This window comes from Monodon monoceros, unplaced genomic scaffold, assembly GCF_005190385.1.
Source record: "Monodon monoceros isolate NGI ecotype Baffin Bay Population unplaced genomic scaffold, NGI_Narwhal_1 Super_Scaffold_15, whole genome shotgun sequence".
NCBI lineage: Eukaryota > Metazoa > Chordata > Mammalia > Artiodactyla > Monodontidae > Monodon > Monodon monoceros.
The window spans coordinates 7,113,941-7,134,107 of NW_021703771.1; the positions used below are offsets into that span (position 1 = coordinate 7,113,941).

The 20,167-nt window shown below is 41.1% G+C and overlaps 1 protein-coding gene across 4 annotated transcripts in view; it reads left to right on the forward strand.

Moving 5' to 3' along the window:
* Positions 1-20,167, forward strand: part of SMAP1 (small ArfGAP 1) — a 148,740-nt gene that overhangs the window by 37,805 nt on the left and 90,768 nt on the right. For 3 of the 4 annotated variants that reach the window (XM_029223444.1, XM_029223443.1, XM_029223445.1), the window contains one exon: positions 9,751-9,884. The exons of the other annotated variant lie outside the window; for it this stretch is intronic. In XM_029223444.1, coding sequence (XP_029079277.1) covers positions 9,751-9,884 — 134 coding nt within the window. Of the gene's footprint in view, positions 1-9,750; positions 9,885-20,167 lie in introns of those variants that run through there. 4 annotated transcript variants of the gene reach the window in all.

Genomic DNA, 20,167 nt, shown 5'->3' on the forward strand with positions numbered 1-20,167 from the left:
ATACTTTGGTGAAACTAGACACTTAGTACATATTTGGTGATTTAAATTGAGTCTAGAAAACTAAGGTTTGATGAAAATGTGCTTTATTATTCGTAAACACCTCTTCTTACAATTTTGGCTCTGAAGTAAGGAATAAATCTCTGGTACGTTCTTATGACTGCTGCCAACATGCAAATATACTGCACATTGAATTAGGTAGATTACAGGCTTAGCTGTTGTAACAAAAAGACCCCCAAATACTGTGGCTTCAACAGGATAGAAGTTTGTTTCTTCACATTAGTCTGGAGATGAGCTAGTAGTTCTGTCCTCTTCACCATGAGGCTTGCATATCTGGATCCAAGGTAGCAGGTTGTTCACTTCTTACCATCTTCTCAACTCATGGGAAAGGGGAAGAGGCAAGGGGAACAGGCCCAGTATGGATAATGTCAGCACACATCATTTCAGCTCACATTCCACTGGCCAGGACTTGGTCATGGGACCACACTTTGCTGCAGGGGGAGCTGAGAAATGGAGTCTCTGTCTGGGCAGCCATGTCTGTAGTTAAAACTTGGGGCCTTTTTTTTTTTTAATTAAAAGGAAGAATGGCAAAAGGATATTAAAAAGAACAGTTTGTGCCTCATAGGTTTTGCCTGTGCTTCCATTTTTAAATAAACAGATGGATTGCTTCAGGTATTAAAGAACTTGTGTATTTGACCAAGTCATCAGACTTGGCAGATTTTTTACTGCGCTGCCTGCTGCTTTATCTGGACCTTACGCTAGGTGATGCAGACCATAGAGAGCCTTCCTGGTGAGAACTTTACCATTTACTCTAGTAGACATGACCAAGTACAAGTGAAGAAACAGCAGGTACTTGCTGTGTATTGTGTGAGAGAAGCTGTCATGGGCTATAGACATTTATAGGAAGGGGGAATGGAGGTATGGAGTCATACGGAAAGGCTTTTTGGAGAATATGGGACTCTGGTTAGGCCTTGAAGATGAGATAGGATTTGTGTGGTCACAAGCAGAACATCCTAGGCAAGGGAAATGGTGTGCAGGAAAGTTTTAAGACTGGATAACTGAGTTGTATTCTAGGGAAAGCAATGAGTCTTCTGATTTCTGACTAACCAGTTGGCTCCCCGAGTGTGTAATTTGGAGTAGTGCAAAATAAAGTTGATTTATGAAGGATCAAGATTATAGATGTGGTAAAGGTTTGGAGTTGGACACTGAAATGGAGAGAGAGTTTAATTGGGTAATGGGATTCAGATTAGGTAAATTCCTGCCCCCCTCCACCTGGTAATAGAATTCAGAATGAATGAATTCAGTCCCTCTTTCCCTGCCTACTCTCCATGAGGTCACGTATGCCTTCTCAGTTAACACATCCACACATTCTGTCCGGGCTTCCCTGGTGGCACAGTGGTTGAGAATCTGCCTGCTAATGCAGAGGACGCGGGTTCGAGCCCTGGTCTGGGAGGATTCCACATGCCGTGGAGCAGGTGGGCCCGTGAGCCACAACTGCTGAGCCTGCGCGTCTGGAGCCTGTGCTCCGCAACAAGAGAGGCCCCCATAGTGAGAGGCCCGCACACCGCGATGAAGAGTGGCCCCCACTTGCCACAACTAGTGAAAGCCCTCGTACAGAAAGGAAGACCCACACGTTCTGTCCTAGCCCCATTCTTCTGGACTTCTCTGAAATTTTTGACACTTTGACCATCTTTTTTTAAAATTTTAACTCGGGCCTTCTCTGGTTTTGCACTGCTCTTCATTTTCTCCATAAGACTTAGCATTCTTCTTTTTTTGCGCTTTTTGTTCTTGGGACTGCAGGTGTCCTCTTGAAGGCAGTGCTTTACACCTCCAGTTTGAGCTTTAGTCTTCTGTTCCTGATTGCTTGCTGGACATTTTCATCTCGATGCATCACTGTTATTTAAAGCACTCAACAGATTTCCTGCAAAGCTTTGTGACTCTGCAAGGACCTGTATGCTTTAGATCCCTTTATGCTTTAAAGCAGAACTTGCAGGCATCTGGGTCTGTGCCTTCTGCCTATCACTGTGTCACTAAGTCTTGTCAGTTCTTCCTGGTGATTCTCACGTTCGTTCATTTCCATTCTTACTGTTGCCACGTTTATCAGTCTTTGAACAGGGTGTGTGTGGATTGTGAGTGGTCCTTGAGGATTCACTGATGATGAATATGAATCAAGGTGCCATACATCAGTGAGGCCAGATAGTACCTTCTGTTCTGTTACTGGAGCTTTGCTTTCGTGTGGTTGAGATTATCAGCTGACTCGTATGTGTTGAGTTGGTGCTAGCTTATTGGTGTTGTGTTTAGTGAGATGGTGATATGGATAATTTAATATTACCCAATATTTGAATTCTCAGTAAACTTTTGACTTCTTTTCCTCAGCAGATTTGATTCTTAGTTTGTTAAAATAAATCTTCACAGCTTAAGTCACACACTCAATAAGAATAATGAAAGCAGATCAGGAAGTATGCAGAGTGCTTGAGATGAAGACTTTGTCAAGCATAATCTAGAGTCGGAGGGTGAGGTCCGCGTCGTGGCAGCATGAGACACCCCCTTTGTCTTCCCCTCTCCGTCTACAACCAGTAAAACGCCTATAACTCAACATAGGTCCACCGCCTAGCACCCCAGATGCGGGGGGTTCCACACATCTGTCCATGTAAAGGCGAGTGGACTGGAACACACAGAGGGGGCTGAACTGGGGAACAGCTGAGGCAGTGCTTGCAAGTCCGGACCCATAGCCGTGGCGGCTGAGCCTGCAGCCCCAGAGAACCCAGTAGAAGCAGAGAAGGCCGTGCACACGCCTGGCCACTCGGCTGCAGCAGCACCCACGGTCACGGGGAGCCGGGCAGCAGTGGAGGGGGATTGCGGCCCTGGTCCTCCAGTCATGGTGGCGCCCCTGACTCGGCGGCCTGTGCATACCTGACAGCCCCATGGCCCTGGCTGCCCCCTAAACCCTCCCCTGGGGCAGCAGAGCTTGCAAGCCAGGAGACCCTGGACGAGGTGGGGATGCCGCCATCCCAGTGCCGTAGGTGGCAGCCCAGTACAGCAGCACCGGGAGCGTCAGGGCACCAGCGACCCTGGAGTCATGAGCAGCGTCACGGAGGGCACCAGGGACACCTCTGATGGGCGTGGTGGAGGGTGGAAAGTGCAGAGCCTCCTATGTGATCAGAGGGAGCGCAGGGAAGAGAAACCAAACACTGGGGCCCTAGCGCCACCTTCTGGAAAACAAAAGAAAGGCCTCTAATTACCAACCAGTTGAATCATTAGAATCAAGTTGGAGAAAAGCTTAAAGAAGAGAGGTGTTCACTACTTCAGATGCACTGGCAGAGGAACACCTCATCAGGTGACATGAAAAACCACGGTAACACGGCATCACAAAAAGAAAACGACTGATCTCCAGAAACCAAACTTAAAGTCGTGGAATATTGCAGTCTGACTGATAGAGAATTCAGAATAGCTGTCATGAAGAAACTCAACAAGCTATAAGAAAAGTCAGAAAGGCAGTTCAGTGAGCTCAGGAATAAAATTAATAAACAGAAGGATTACTTTACCGCAGAGAGTGAAACGCTAAAAAAAGAACCAAACAGAAATTCTGGAGCTGAAGAGCTCAATAAAGGAGATGAAGAACACATTAGAAGGGACTGGAAACAGAGCAGAGCAGATGGAAGAGAGAATTAGCAAACTCGAAGACAGAGAGATAGAAATGATACAGCTGGAAGAGGACAGAGAAATAAGATCTAAACAAAATGAAGAAGTTCTGAGAGTACTGTCCGAGTCGTTCAGGAAGGGCAATGTTAGGGTGATGGGTGTCCCAGAGGGAGAGGAGCGGGGGAGGGGAGCAGAGAGCTTATTTAAAGAAATAATAGCTGTGGGGCTTCCCTGGTGGTCTGGTGGCTAAGACTCTGCGCTCCCAGTGCAGGGGACCCAGGTTCGATCCCTGGTCAGGGAACTAGATCCCACACGCCACAACTAAGAGCCCATGTGCTGCAACTAAGAGGTCGCATGCCGCAACTAAAAGATCCTGCATGCTGCAACGAAAATCCCATGTGCTGCAACTGGCGCAGCCAAATAAATAAATATTTTTTTTTAAAAGAAATAATAGCCGAGAACGTCCCAAACCTGGGGAGGGAACTGGATATACAAGCCCAGAAAGCTAACAGAACCCTAATTGTCTCAATGTAAAAAGACCTTTTCCAAGACACATTATATTAAAACTATCAAAAGTCAGTGACAAAGAAAGAATTTTAAAGCAGCCAGGGAAGAAGGATGGTCACCTGTAAAGGAACCCCCATTAGGCTACCAGCAGATTTCTCAGCAGAAACTCTACAGGCCAAGAGAGGGGAGTCATATTTGAGAACACCAAAAGAGAAGAACTGTCAGCCAAGAATACTGTGCCAAGTAAAGTTACCCTTCGGATATGAAGGGGAAATAAAGGCTCTCCCAGACAAACAGAAGCTGAGGGAGTTCATCACCACCAGACATGCCTTACAAGACATGTTGGAAGGAGCTCGTCTACCTGAAACGAAAAGGCAAAAGTACACAAACTTTGAGTAAGGTGGTAAATAGAATCAGAAAATTGTGACTCTGTATCAGAATAGGTTGTTAAACATTTAATTACAGCATAAAGGCTAAAGGAAAAGAAAGCAGTGAAAATAACTATAGCTACTTCAATTTGGTTAACAAAATCATAACACAAAAAGGGATAATTTGAGGTAACAAACAACATAAAATGGGAAGAGGAAAAGGACAGAAACCACGCAGGCAAATGAAGATAGATGCTGTCAGCAGAAAATGGACTATTTTATCTATGAGACATTTTATACAAAAAGTAATCTGGAATCTTGCTATTCTAAATGTGGTCTGTGGTGGCAGCATGGGCATCTTGGGTTGCTTGTCAGGATTGCAGAGTCTCAGGCCCCGTCCAGGGCTACCAGATTAGAATCCGCATTTTCATCACATCCCCAGGGATGTGCATGCGCTGGGAGACACCGATCTAGAACTGACCGTGCAGTTCTTTTCTTTTTCTTAGTGGGAGACTTAGCTTCTAAAATAGTTAAACCCTCCAGCTGTTTATCTATTTGTGTTTTTCTGTATTTGTCTTTTTGTTCACCTTAGATTTTTAGGTGAACTTCAGAGGAGACTGTTGTAAGTCTTGTGAATGATGGAGAGTAGCTGGGGGAGGTAGCTGGGGGAGGCAGCTGGAGCTGCAGGGTCATCGAAGTCACTTGGAGGAGGCAGCGTGTGGCCGAGTGAGCCTGGCCTGCCGCGGCCTGGAGAGAACATTCGGAGCGGAGGGGCAACACGTGCAGAGGCAGGAAGGCAGGAAAGGGCATGTGTGAGTGGGAGTGCTGTGGTGAACTTGCAAGAGGACAGCGGGCCTTGCCACGGGTTCTGGGCCTGTCCCTTGGTTGCTGTGTGAGGTGTTCCGCTGTGCTGCCTCCGCTGTCAGCTCCTGAAAGTTTCCCGTTACTCTAATGCCCTGCCCTTCAGCTCTCCCAGACTCCCCTACCATCCTCACCTTGTTTAGCCTTTGCCAAGATGTGTTTTGGTATATTCTGTGCCAGGGGCCTCCTAGACAGCCTTTAAACTTCATTTCAAGCTCTCTGTGAGACCTGCACGCCTTCCAGCAGACTTGTCTCCGTAGCTGGGGTCCTCCTTGCCCCTTACGTATATCTTACATTGTGCTAAAATTGATCACAAACGTAACGTTCAACCATGTTGATGTGTGCAGCCTATTCATTTTCACTGTTGTGTAATATTCCATGTATGGAGATAATCATAGTGTTGAACGTTTCTAAGGTATTGTCAATCTTTTTAGAAATCATGCTGCTATAAATATTCTGGTTACATGGCTTCTTGAGTATATATATATGAGTTTTTTTTATAACTTTATTTATTTTTGGCTGTGTTGGGTCTTTGTTGCTGCGCACGGGCTTTCTGTAGTTGTGGCGAGCGGGGGCTACTCTTCAATGCGCTGCATGGGCTTCTCATTGCAGTGGCTTCCCATGTTGCGGAGCATAGGCTCTAGGTGCGTGAGTTTCAATAGTTGCAGCACGCAGGCTCAGTAGCAGCACGCGGGCCTCAGAGCATGAGGGCTTCAGTAGTTGTGGCGCGTGGGCTCAGTAGTTGTGGTGCACAGACTCAGTAGTTGTGGCTCGCAGGCTCAGTAGTGTGGCTCGCGGGCTCTAGAGTTGTGGCGCACGGGCTTAGTTGCTCCGTGACATGTGGGATCTTCCTGGACCAGGGCTGAAACCCGTGTTCCCTGCATTGGCAGGCAGATTCTTAACTGCTGTGCCACCAGGGAGGTCCCGAATATATGTATGAGTTTGTTTGTAGTGTTTTCAGTCTTATTTGACTGTGATCCAGAGAAACAACACTTTATAACGTGACCTGATTTCTGTATATATATATATATATATATGTATGTCAACTGATTTTTTTAAAAAAGTTTAACAAAGTTATATTTACCCTTTGTGTGATGCACTCATATCTTTTTTCCTTCTAAAAGTGAATACTTGTTGAGATTAAATTAATGAATTATGACCTGCTGTTTAAAATATTGCTGTAGGGTGTGTTGTGTATGTGTGAATGTATATGTGTACATAGATGTGTCATATCATGACTATAAATTGATAAACATATATGTATGTGTGTCAGCACGTGTGTGTGTGTGTGTGTGTGTGAGAGAGAGAGAGAGAGAGAGAGAACAGATTGTCTGGTGGAAGGGTTTATTCATCTAGAACTTGATTACATTTTACCACATTGTTTTTTTAAATGGTTATACCTGTTTATATTGGTGTGGCCTCCCGAGTCTGGGAACTTAGCTTTTTATCGTGTGTCCATGGTCTTTTAAAGCATTTACTTGGCACAGAATTGGTAAGTACTCACTGAGTAGTTTGGTGAAAGAAAATGAGGATTTCATACCTGTAACTGCATGACTACCATGTTAAGCAACTACTGTTTTATCAAGCCAGCTTTTTAGTTAAGCTCACAAGGCTAATTTTATAGAGTGGATAACCCATTTGTAATTTCGGTTAGGCTTTTAAAAGTCTATTTTTAGGGGTTCTTGACTATATTGTTCAGTTATGATAGTTATGTTCCAAAGAAAGATACATTGACAAAATTACATTATTATTTCAATTGCTAAAAAGTGATTGGGGCTAAAGTTTCCCGTAAGTGATAACAAGTTTTTTTTCCCTTGCAGGAATCAATAAAATGGTTTTCATAGCCTTAAATTCGTAAGACCTAAACATCATCTAACATTTAATTATATCTAGCTTTTGCTCAATAGTAATATAGCCATTTAAAAATTTTTGCTAGCATTATTCTTGTGCAAGGCTTTTTTACATTAAAGTCCCTTTCTTTTGTTGTTATAAAAATGCACCACTGTATTGGGTGCTACAGCTTTTTACCTGCATGGACAGTCATATCCCATTATGCAAGTTCATTCAGCCATAGCGTTCACATCAGGAAAATCGTGCTGTATAGAAAAGTCTCCATTTGTATTTGGCTGAGGTTGTAGGAGATTATTCTGAGGGGAATCATTCTATTTTAATAACAATGAAGCCCCACTTGGAGTGTGTTGAAAATCTTTGTTTTCTCCTCATGCTCTGGACCCACTGCCTGAGAGGGAAAGTTAAGATACAGTTGTTTTACAGACCAATGTAGGAACTTCTCTAGAGAAAGAAAGGTATTGTATTTTGATTATCGAAATTTCTTAACATGACAGTAACTTGCACTTAAGTAGTGCTTTAAAACTTTAAAAATGTTTTCCATACGTGTCTCACCTAAGTACTGAGGGCAGCCATTCTAACTCCATCTAACAGATGGGAACCTGGTAGCTCAGTTTGTTACTAGTCCGGGGTAATTTATGCAGCTCAGAGGTGGCCGAGTATATGGGCCGTGCTGGTCTGTTGACTGCTAACTCATTTTGACACTCTCGACAGTCAAGCATATTTAAATAGAGCGTGTCCCAGATGTTTGTCAGCTTATAGGTGTCACTTCTCAAATTTAAAAGCAGGATATTGTGGCATAAATTGTATATGCGTAACCTCCCTCCTAAGGAATTTTGGGGGAATGTGTTTAGTTTTACTGGGTTGAAATTATTGGCCTCAGTGGTATTTTGTAGATTCACTCTCACCTTTAGATTAAAAAGTATGTACTTAAACAGAAACCTGAATTTTTAAAAAAGCTTGGTTTTTTTGTTTTTGTTTTTTAATGTATTTATTTATTTATGGCTGTGTTGGGTCTTCGTTTCTGTGCATGGGCTTTCTCTAGTTGTGGCAAGCGGGGGCCACTCTTCATTGCGGTGCGAAGGCCTCTCACTATCGCGGCCTCTGTTGTTGCGGAGCACAGGCTTCAGACGCGCAGGCTCAGTAATTGTGGCTCACAGGCCCAGTTGCTCCGTGGCATGTGGGATCTTCCCAGACCAGGGCTCGAACACGTGTCCCCTGCATTGGCAGGCAGATTCTGAACCACTGCGCCACCAGGGAAGCCCAAAAAAAGCTTGCTTTTTATTGATACCTCTTACTGTATTTTTTTTCATAATCCAGTGATTTATAGAAATCTGTTATATATAAGCTTCTGAATATTTGATATAATTTCCAGATAGTACTTTTATTTTCCATTTTACTTTAATTGTATAAGCAATATGTGAAGATAATCATAAGAGCATTTAAAATTATCAAGAAATAATACATTCAAAGATATGAAGAATAGTACAGCTGAGGCTTGTATTCTTAGGTGAGTTTCCCTACAGTGTTTTTCAGAGTTTTTTGACCATGACCCAAAGAGCTAACATTTTATAACACACCTTAGTTCATCTATAAATTTTCTTAATCTCAGGGTTCTAGCTGAGATTTATTCATGTTGATACAAGGCTTCTTGAGGCAGTCCTTGCTGTTTCTCATCCTACAATTGGTATTAATGGATTAAAACCCCCCCCCCCCAGTGTGTTGATTGCAAAACGGAAGTTGTTATAGTTTTCAAGGGCATTTCCTCCTAATTACCAGTGAGGGTTTTTATGTGTTTATTGGCCGTACATTTCTTCTGAATTACTCATTTGTATCTTTTTGTCCATTTTTCTGTTTAGGTTGGTTGTCTGTTTCCTACTAATTTCTGTTGCATTTTTAAAAACCGCTTTGATTTTTACTTGTTGGTAATCTTTTAAGCAATACCCTACACATTTAATAAAGGACTTTTTACTGTGGGATATTACTACTCCTGGTTCAAATATGGTGAGTGAGTAAACTGTTCACATAAAGTAGTTTTAAATTCTTAGATTGGGGGGAAGCTGCTAGGAAAAGAAAATTAGTAAACTCATTAAGGTTCTTGAAGGTTGATTTATAACCTTTCAGCACAGCCAAGACACACATCTTCTTAGCAAGCTGCAGCTGTGCCATTTGAAAATTTGAACGTGTGAATTCTGTAACCCTCCATTAATTACGATTGTATAAAGAACCAGAATGCTTCTTATATGCTGTTATATTTTATTTTATTTATTTTTTGTGTTTTTTTTTGCGGTACGCGGGCCTCTCACTGTTGTGGCCTCTCCCGTTGCGGAGCACAGGCTCCGGACGCGCAGGCTCAGAGGCCATGGCTCACGGGCCCAGCCGCTCTCTGGCGTGTGGGATCTTCCTGGACTGGGGCACGAACCCACGTCCCCTGCATCGGCAGGCGGACTTCCAACCACTGCGCCACCAGGGAAGCCTCATTTTATTTTTTAATACTAGCTTTTCTCTGTTTCTTCTCTGTAATTAGGTCCTCGATGGGCTTCCTGGAATATTGGTGTGTTTATTTGCATCAGATGTGCTGGCATCCATAGGAATCTTGGGGTTCATATATCCAGGGTCAAGTCAGTCAACCTAGACCAATGGACACCGGAACAGATCCAGGTAAACATCTCCCTACCGAGAAATTATTGAAAATATTTAAAATGGATTTATAATCTTTAATCCTTCTTGCACCTAAGGATTAACATTGAAAAGTAGTATATTGAAATATGGATATGCCACATACAAAATTCGAGTGTTATCTGAATTGTCAGTTCACAGATGTGTATTTTTTCTTCGTTCTATAGTAAAGTCAGTTTTTAATCTATTTTTACGTAAAATGTTGATTTTGAAGTATTTAAAAAATAAATTTATTTTCCTTGTGCTGATGAAATTTGCAGGTATAATTCCATAGTCTGTTTTGCTTTGCTGTCAGTAGAGGGCGCCTGGGTAAAGACAAAGAACACACCACCTCTTCCTGAGCGCTAACTGGAAGGCCTTCCCTTCTGTGCAGGGGTGGGTGTTCTCCATAGGCAGATAGGGCCGAGGGGTCGGAAGACAGCCCAGTTAGCAAATGTTCTCGTGACTGATTTGGGCTTGTTTCGAGTGGTTTAGCTTTTTAGAGAGAAATTTGTAATTTTAAGGGCTTGCCCTTTTTCCAGTGTGACAGTATTAAATCCTCAAAATCATACTTGCTAGTTCTTAAGGTTAATTGCTAATGTAAAAATGATTATTTCTAGTTCACAGTGAAATTACATAACTTTTTTATTTTATAGTTTTTATAGTTCACAGTGAAATTACATAACTTTTTCTTACGACCTTTTCAAATTACTTTTAGTCAGCATGAAGCCTAAATATACAGATATATGTAGTTGAACTTCAGTGATACACACACAAATCTCACAATCATAAAAGAACAAAAATAACACAAAAATTGGCATGGGTGGGGTGGGGTGGGGTGAGGGTGGAAAGAATAGAATAGAATGCTGGGAGGGTGTGGTCATTAAAAAACAATACATAGACTTGGTTAAAGAAAGTAAAATTTCTATACTGAAGACATATTTATGCCAAAGTAAGTTCCAGATGTAGCAAAGATTTAAATATTAAAAAAAATTAAACCTCAGAAATACTCAAAGGAAAAAAAATAGAATAGAGATTTTTCAGGCCATAAAGTCAAGCATAATTTACTTAGTTTAGTCTTAGACTAGTTTTTGAACATTTTGCTGGCTAGAGCATAAAAGGAAATATGGAGCTTTGTGTATTTTCGAGATCCTTGAGGAGAAATTTTACTTGTTAATCAAGGAAGCAGAGCTTTTTGAACATTTTATATGAGGCAGTGTTCTTAGTAACATCTCTGTAGTAACTGTGGTGACAGATTTCATGACATTGTTTAAGTTGTTTTTAAGAAAACATGTAGCTTGAAAATGTAGCTTGGTGTTTGTAATGGATTATGGAGGTACAAAACATTCAAGACCCAGTGTATTGCCTTTTTAATGGTTCATTTCAGACTAAGGAGAAAACGTGAAATCCCTGGACAATTAAATTCTCCAGAAATATTATTTTTCTCAATTAGGCTGCTGAAAGGAGTTGAGTAGCAGGTTATTTGAAGTAGGCAGTTGTTCTTTTTTAATAGTTTAGAGCATAACTTCCCAAACAGAGGGCTGTAGTTCACTGGTTTTCTGTGGGATTGGTTATAGGTACAAAGCAAGATCCTATATTATTAAATGTGTAAGGATTTTGAAAGCAATTATTAAGTAACATACAGTCTTTGAAATGGTATTTGAACACATTTGCATGGTTCCAACTGTCAGCTTCTTCAGATAAGAATTACTGTTTTCGAATGCAAGACTTTTGATGAGTACTTCTCACAGAGGATGCTCTGTGTGGCTCCGTAAGCCGTGGGGCTGCTTCTGCAGGTGAGGAGGGTAAAGGTAGGTGCACTCCTGCAAAATCAAATTGAGGAGACAATGAAGTTTCACTTTAAAGAAGAGCAGGGAAGCCTAACCACACGGACAGATCTTGTGGGGGGCTTGTCGGCTTGCTTGCAGGCAAAGCCAGAGTTGTTCTTCGGAAACTGGCCCTGGACTGCTGTGTGGTGAAGAGGAAGAAGCAGTTGGCCAAGACCCCAGGCTCCACACTGCGGAGCACAGGGGTTGTTTTAAGGCCGCTGGTTCTAGAGAGGCCGCAGAGCAAAGTGATTGAGAAAGTTGTCTCTGGAGCCAGATGGCCAGGTAGGCCTGGGCGGTGCTGACAGGATGCCCAAGCGCAGGTGCCTGAGTGCCCTTGTCTGCGAGGTGGGGTGGCAACTGTCCCCGTGCAGGGGCCGTGAGGACCAGCTAAGTTAGGGCGGGTAAAGCATTTACAACGGTGCCTGGCACGCTTTTTATTGAGGTATAGTGATTTACAGTGTTGTGCTCTTTTTAGACGGGCACGCCTTGAACACTCAGTAGCGCCGACTTGTCAGTTACCAGGAGGATTAGTCCATCTGTTCACTGTGCAGACCCTCGTTGTTGCTGCTCTGAGTATCTTTCTGATCTTAAGCAATTAGCTTCCCTAGTGAATCTGCTGTGATGAATCGGTTGCTAAATGTACTACTGAGTAAACAAACAAATGGACCCATTGTGTGGTATTACTGAGTATAGAAGAATTACTTCTTGAGAATATTTGTGAGAAGTAATTCACGTTTAGTGGTATTGGATGGTAAGACATTCAGAGATGAGTGGTTAGGTAGTGGCATCCATTGTCTGTTGAGGTCACTCCTTATTCAGCTTTCAGCAGATCCTATTTCCTGTGGTGGTAGGTGTGTTCCTTACAATCCAGTTCTATCCACCCTTGGCATTATTTATTTATTTACGTAGGGAAAAAAAAGAGGTATAATTACAGAGAGAATCCAGATAAAAGTGAGTTTTACGTACCTTGGCAGATGTCTTTATAGTCATCCACCTGTATCCTCGGGAGGTTGGTGCCAGGACCCCCACGGACACCGAAATCCGTGGACGCTCAAGTCCTTTACCTGAAATGGTGGAGTTCCTGGACACGGGGCCGCGCATGGGCAGAGCTGACTGTGTGCGTCAGCAGAATCCCGGTACAGATACTCTGAGCGCATCCATCACTAGGGAGAGGTTCCTTGTGTCCATTTCTAGTCAGGACCCCCCAGGGGCAGCCGCTGCACTGATTTCTGTTCCCTTAGGTTGCTGTGCATTGGAACTTTTCTCTTTTGGAGTCTGTTCTTATTAACTCTGAGTCTAGGTTCAGATTGGGGAAAGTGAAGATCGCAGTGTGATTTAGTGTTCCATATCCTTACGATGTAAGAATTTATTTAGCATAGAAACTGCTTGGGCGATACTTGCTCACAGAGTAAGAGAAATGTTTTCACTGCGTGTCATCAGTTCTGCTCTGGGTCTTCCCCACCACCACCTGTACATGTCATGGGGATCGTGTCTCTCATTTTCAAAGATGATACTTCGTTTTGGTTTTATTTATTTATTTTCTATATTTTATAAGTAAATGTGGAAATATCTAATCTCTGAGCCCTGTCACCCTGTTGAATAAAAGTGGTTTTTGTTAACATACTAAGTTTTGCCTCAGGACTTCTTATCAACTGATATTATATATACATCATATTTATGTCAGTTATTTATATGTTTGTGTGGCAGTCAGTGTTTAGGGCATCTGTCATGTTATAGCTGTGTTAGTATTGCTGTATGCTTACTTTTAAAAGAAAATAATTTATCTACCAAAACTTATTTGTATTTTGATAGAATGGAAATAGAGTTATTCACCTTAAATTTTAATAAAACAGTTTTTTAAATAGTGGTTCATAGATTAAATGTCTTTGATCTTGGGTTTATTATTGGGTACTTCTCAAATTTTTGGAAAGGATCAATGTTTCAATACTTTTATAAATACTATAGCTTTTCTTTTAAATTTTGTACTGGTTCATCAACTCCACGTCTCGATTACCATTTTTCCCCATTATTTAAAAATTCTTAATTATTCATTTTCCAGTGTCTGTATTGAAGGAGTTAAAATAAAGAATACAGTAAACAACAAGGTCGTACTGCATAGCACAGGGAACTATATTCAAAATCCTGCAAGAGACCATAGTGGAAAAGAACATGAAAAAAATTATATATATGTATAACTGAGTCACTCACTTTGCTGTGCACCAGAGAGTAACACAACAGTGTAAATCAGCTGTACTTCAATAAAAAGGTAAATTAAAAAAAAAGAAATGGGGATTAAAAAAATGAAGAGTAAAGTTTCTTAGCTCACTTTGTAGATAGTCGTGTAAATTGTGTTGTCCAATAGAACACCTTAGTGAGACTTTGTCCATAGTGGAAAGTATACTACGTATATTTGGTGTTTAAATTGATAACTTTTGGACCACTTTTAATATTTTATGTATCTATAAATCTTTTAGTAATTGTCTCTCACATGCTCTTTGTTTTACTACTTACTAGTGTCATTTATTGATATGGTATTGGTATTTGTTTGGAAACACCAAGATAACACAACTAAAATGTATTCATGTATAAAATATATCCAGCCTCCCTAGGCATAGTGGACTTGCCTTCAACATTTTGTAGGCATTTTCCCTTCCATGTCTTTATAGCTTTACCATTTGTGCTTTAGCTTTGGACTACACTTTGGACTAGAAGGAGGGGTCTTTGAACCCAGCTCTCCTCACATCATCGTTTACTGTTACAACAGAAGAACAGAAGCTCTCCTCTCATTTTCTGTCCACCCATTCTCTGAATGTTTCCGATCTGACTTCCAGCTGTTTGTTCTCGTTTTAGGGGCAGGGTGGAGGAAGGTGGTGGGTGCCGGTTTCGCTGCCTTTATTTTCATTCTCAGCCTTCCTTCCTGCTTTTCCACCTAATTAAAAAAATTATGTTCATTTGGAGACATCTTTTCCGGACGCGCAGGCTCAGCGGCCATGGCGCACGGGCGCAGCCGCTCTGCGGCATGTGGGATCTTCCCGGACCGGGGCACGAACCCGTGTCCCCTGCATCGGCAGGTGGACTCTCAACCACTGTGCCACCAGGGAAGCCCCTGGAGACATCTTTAAACTCTTTCCTCCTCTTTGAAACACGCTGCCTCACTCCGGCCTTTCATAAAAGTTTCGCCTTGTACCCTCTGACCCCCACAAACAGCCCCCAACTCTGTTGTGCTCCTTTGCTCGCTGGTTTGCTTGTTCACCAGTTAGCGTTTACCAGGTACTCACGGTGGCCGGCCACTGTCCTCCAGCGACTAGCTCTTACCTTCCTTTAGCAGCTGAATTTCTTGAGTAAGGTCTTTACCTGCTATTTCATTTCTTTACCTGACTTTGCCTCTGCTAGCTCATTTTTATTCCCGTCACTCTGCTGAGCTTGCGCTCACAAAGAGTACAGTCACTCCTGTGGCCACGCCCAGCTCTCCGCCCACCTCCGCCTTGGACTCCCTGCTTCCCTGACACTCATCGCTGCGTCCTTGAAGCTTTTTCTTTAAAGTTACTATCCTCATCTTTTGTTTTGTTTTATTATTTAGGCGCTGTATTTTTTTTCCTGTTTCTTTTTCTGCTTTTCCCTCCTGCTGGAGACTTGATACAGTTTTGTCTTTAGCCTTTTTGCTCTTTTGTCTTTCTCCATGTGGAAAACTCAGTTACTCTTGTGGGTTCAGCCGGTATTTTTCAGTGCAGATGGTTTTTCCCTCTCTTTCCAGTAGTGACTTCTATAGAGTTTCAGTTCTTCTTTTAGATTGTCTGTTCGAAACCTTTGGTATTCATGGATTCATCATGCCTTAAGAAACCTTGGATATCCTTGGCATGAAGTAATTGGTAATTTTCCCAAGTGTGTTTGGTAAGGCTGGAGTTAGCCCATTAGGTTGATTCCAAGGCACTGGAATTTCAACATGGTTTTACATTATCTACTCATATTTGTATACTGAAGAACTCTTGTGAAGTAATTAAAAACCTTGTTGCTGTGTGAAAAATGTTTTGCATAAAATATAGAAAGCCAACTGCTAATGCAATGACAGAAGTTAAGAGAAAGGAATAGATGTTACCAGGCATGGATTTTTTTTTTTTTTTTGCTAGATAACATGATGCATTTGAGTAGAATAAAGAACAGAATATCAGAATTAACAGCTGCTCTTTAACAGTATAAACAGAACCTCTAGCTGTTTCATACGGAAACAGGAAAAAAGGATTTATGAAATTGTTTCAGTGTTTCATTATGGAAAATCTTGCCCACAGTCATAGTAATTAATGTGTATGTTTGTAAATGTTAAGATTGGTAGATGTCTATTTACCTGTAGCTTGGTACATCGAAAATTTAAATAATCATCTGGTTATCCAGACTGGCTTTCTTTCCTGTGCCTTTGTATTCCATCAGTTCTTAATTTTTTCATTGTTTCTTTTGCTTTCCATTTTTCCCCCTTTTCTCCGCATGTTCCAATATAGTTGTAAAATTCCAAAAATACGGCAGCCATAGGGAGTCTAACTTAAGCTAGTGTGTGGAAGTTCCAAGGTAACACATGCAGGTACTAGAAGGCAGTACTTTTCAGCATTTCAAGCCGCCCCAAACTGAAATTGATTGCCTTGGAGAGTAGTCTGTTTACCATCACTGGGTGATTTGTGCCGAGGCTGGACGAGCACCTGGAGGTGTGTAGCTGGGCTCCAAGCATTGGGTGGCAGGTGGGGAGAAGTTTGGACGACTGAAGTCTCTTCCATGCTTGAGATTCTTTGATTGTATGCCCGGTCCTCTTTGGTTACCACACCAGTTCAAAATACATTTTCATTATCTGTGTTAGAATAAAGACGGTGAATCACAGTTAGAGATGTGATTCAACTTTTTCCAAAAGTCAAATTCCACCCCAGAGGATAAAAATGTTCTGAACTCTTCAGTAATTCAAAAGAATGCGACAAGATTATTGGGTTAAGTCTGAAAGACGGGTTCTAAAAATGTTTTGGACGAACTTTTTTGCTCTTCATATTTTCTTTCATAAAGAGAAAATCACTAGCTAAATAAATAGGTATAGATTTCTATGATAACCTTGTCATTCCCGGAAAAACCTACGGTAAGGTAACTTGTTGTAGCCTTTAGTTTAATTTGGCAATAGATGTGTCATAGCGTTGACCTGCTTGTCTTAATTTAAACTTTTGATTTTTCTTAGAAAAGGATTTTTCCTAAGGAAGCTACTAACATCATGGATTTCTGGCTAATCTTCATCAGTAAGCTTTGCTGTATTCTGTCACTTCAGCTTGAATTCCTAATCAGGCCAAATCAGGGAGAATAGGCAAAAGGGACTTGATAGTTACTTTAACTGCTCAGTAGGTAGAAAAGCAACTGAAATGACAGGTACTTTTTATGTTGTGGTCCTGTTGTGTGCATCCTCAGTGGTAAAATTGGGGTGTAAAAGATTTAAGAGTTGGGGATGAAAGTGCCTGAATACACTGAAGAAGTTTTCTCCTCTTTCACTTTCTGACATAGTATGTTTTGGATGGAGTTATGATCAATTTTATTCTCTAGAAGCGTATTAATTTTGTGAAATGAAACGACTTGCAGTTGATGTTAAGTTCAGCCTCCTGTGAGCTCCCTCTGCCGTCTTTAAAAAATGGAAACCGGGAGCTAGAGTGTTGTTAGGCAATCAAAACTTAAATTTTTACTTGAATCATGCGGTTGTGCAGGTTTGTTTTACTTGGAGCAGGATCCAAGGATGTATCACATTGATCCTTTCTCCGGGCCTGGTGTTAGCCCTTGGTGAGTAATTAAATTGTCAGTTCCTTGCAAAAAATGGCATTATGGCACCATTTTAAGTCTTTAGGTGCAGGTGAGATAAGGTATTATGTTTTCCTGGGAGTTCTGCAGAGGAGAAAGATGCATTAAATAAAACATATTATTAACAGTAATCTTACCTGTGTTTTTAAATGAGGCTACTAGTACATGTAAAACACTGTAGCTGGCTCATTATCTTTCTGTTTCCCAGCGGTGGTGTAGATGTGTCGCGGCTGTTAGGTGTTCGTCTGGAGCCACTGCAGCCCTCTTTTGCTTGATGTTTGCATGATCTGTCTTCTTTCGTGCTTTTATGTTTGACCTGTCTCAGTCTTGAAATATAAGACGTTTCTTTTAGACAGGAAATGCCTGCATGTGGTATGCTCTTCCAATATGTAGTTTCAAATTTTTTATTTCAGTGACTTTTTAAAAACTAGTTTTTTAGTATCGTGTTTCCTTGTTTGAATTTCCTTTTTCAGTGACTCTTACCTGGCTGTTGGGTCTTCATTGCCTGACTCTATTATTTGTCACTTTCTTCGATCCTTTTCATTACTTTTTTCTTTTCATTAAATTTTTTTTCTTCTTTTGCCTCTCCAGTTTTCTTAAATCGTTGTTTGCTGTGTTTATTTGTTCTGGTCATCTATTTGATTTCATATTCATTTCTGAAATATTTTTTCTTTTATTTCTAATTCTTTTCCTGAGTTCTCGTTTTAATTCTGCATGTTTCTAATTTCTGATTTAGTTGTTCTTTCATAACACCACGTCCTTAAACTCATTTTACATAGTTTTTCGTATTTTGTATTTATGTCTTCTAGCTTTAGCTTAGAATTAGTAGGCTACCGTTTTGATCTGTTTCCTGGGTGTATTTGTTCTCGTGTGGCTTCACCGTCAGAGATGTTGTTCCACGTCTTATTCTCCTTTTCTGATAACTTTAATGAGACATGACCTTGATTTGTTTTCCTTTGATCATCTTTATATGACATTGGTTTTTCATTACCTTTAAAAGGAACTCATATTCAAGATAGCTTTTCTAACCTCACAGACCTCTCTCTTCTGTTGTTTTCACGTGATGTTTAAAAAGTAAAACCACTTGTTTTCTGAGATGATCGCTCTGTTCCCTTCTCCCACTTTTATCTGGACCTTCTCGTCCTTTATCTCCATTTTTTCTGTCCTGCTCCGTTTTGAATTACTCAGTGTAGGGCCCTGTCCTGGAAGGGAGATCTGGTGGTTCCTCATGGGAGCGCCTCCCCATTCCCAGCTTCTTGCACTTCCTTGCTCTTCGGGTGGGTAAAATCCCTTTCAGCTTCATCTGCTTTCTTCACGTTGGTTCACAGCAGTTTCCAGTTTGTATTTCTCCACTGTCTTAGTGGTCTGTTCTCAGACCCACCTGACACCTCATTAGCTGCAGGCAGGTCTAGTGGTCATTATGCCTCGTCCTTACTTGATGGCATCTCGGGATTTGTGGGGATCCTCCATCACCAAATTTCAGTGTGAATATTGTACATGGGTTTTGGTGTTTTTAATCTAGTACTTCTTTTTTTTTTTTTTTTGTAAGGAGCATCTCAGAGCTTCAGAAACTGTCACTGCTGTTACAGAATTCCCATGACAAATAATATTTAATGGAATAAAATTGTCATTAAAAAAGCTAATTTGAAGCACTCCATGATTTAACCACATTTGACCTGTATATGTTAGAACATTGTTTAACCTCTCAAGGTTTTGACCCTTAGATAAATTTCCATAGGGCCTTATATAACCAGACACATAATAAGCTTTCAGTTCACAATTCTTGGTATACACTTATTCAAGAGACCCCTGGTCAAACAACTTTTTTCTTATTTTGTGGGGAGGATTCATTATAATTCCATCAAACTGATGAAATTTCTCAAATTGTGGCCTCATGTACACACTTTTCTTTTTTTAACTGTGTATCCATTTTACAGATTTTCTGCAATGGCCCATTCTCATTGTATTTTTAAATTTTATTTATTTATTTATTTATACAGCAGGTTCTTATTAGTCATCAGTTTTATACACATCAGTGTATACATGTCAGTCACAATCGCCCAATTCATCACACCACCACCACCCTGCCGCTTTCCCCGCTTGGTGTCCATACGTTTGTTCTCTACATCTGTGTCTCAGTTTCTGCCCTGCGAACCATTTGACTGAGATTCAGCTTAGGCCACCTCCTTTCCAGGATCGTTAAATGTGTCCTCAAAGAAGCAGAGTAAGGTGGCAGCACAGTGTGGGGTTTATCTATTACCTGATGTGCAGAAAGAAATGTGATACTGTCTATAGCAAAATTTAATTTGTGAAGTTTAATAGGATGTTTGCATTTTAAACAATCCATTGGGGGAAAAGGTCACATTTATTTTGAATCTGAATGTGCACGATTGTGATTTTTCTCTTGATTTTATTAATTGTTTTTGAGGTTAAACTTTTAAAAATATCAGTAATGCTTTTTAGAGTTCCCTTTTCCTAATGACTGGCTATAGTTCTTGGCTCAAGTCACTCATTAACCCTATTAATTCCGTACTGTCTAGGTGGGACTGAGAGTGTAACCGAAGAAATCGCAAGCTACTTGAAGATAAGGGCTTCTGTCCCATAGGGAGTGCTCTATTGGGTAGGAAGTTGTTGAGTGGCAGTGAA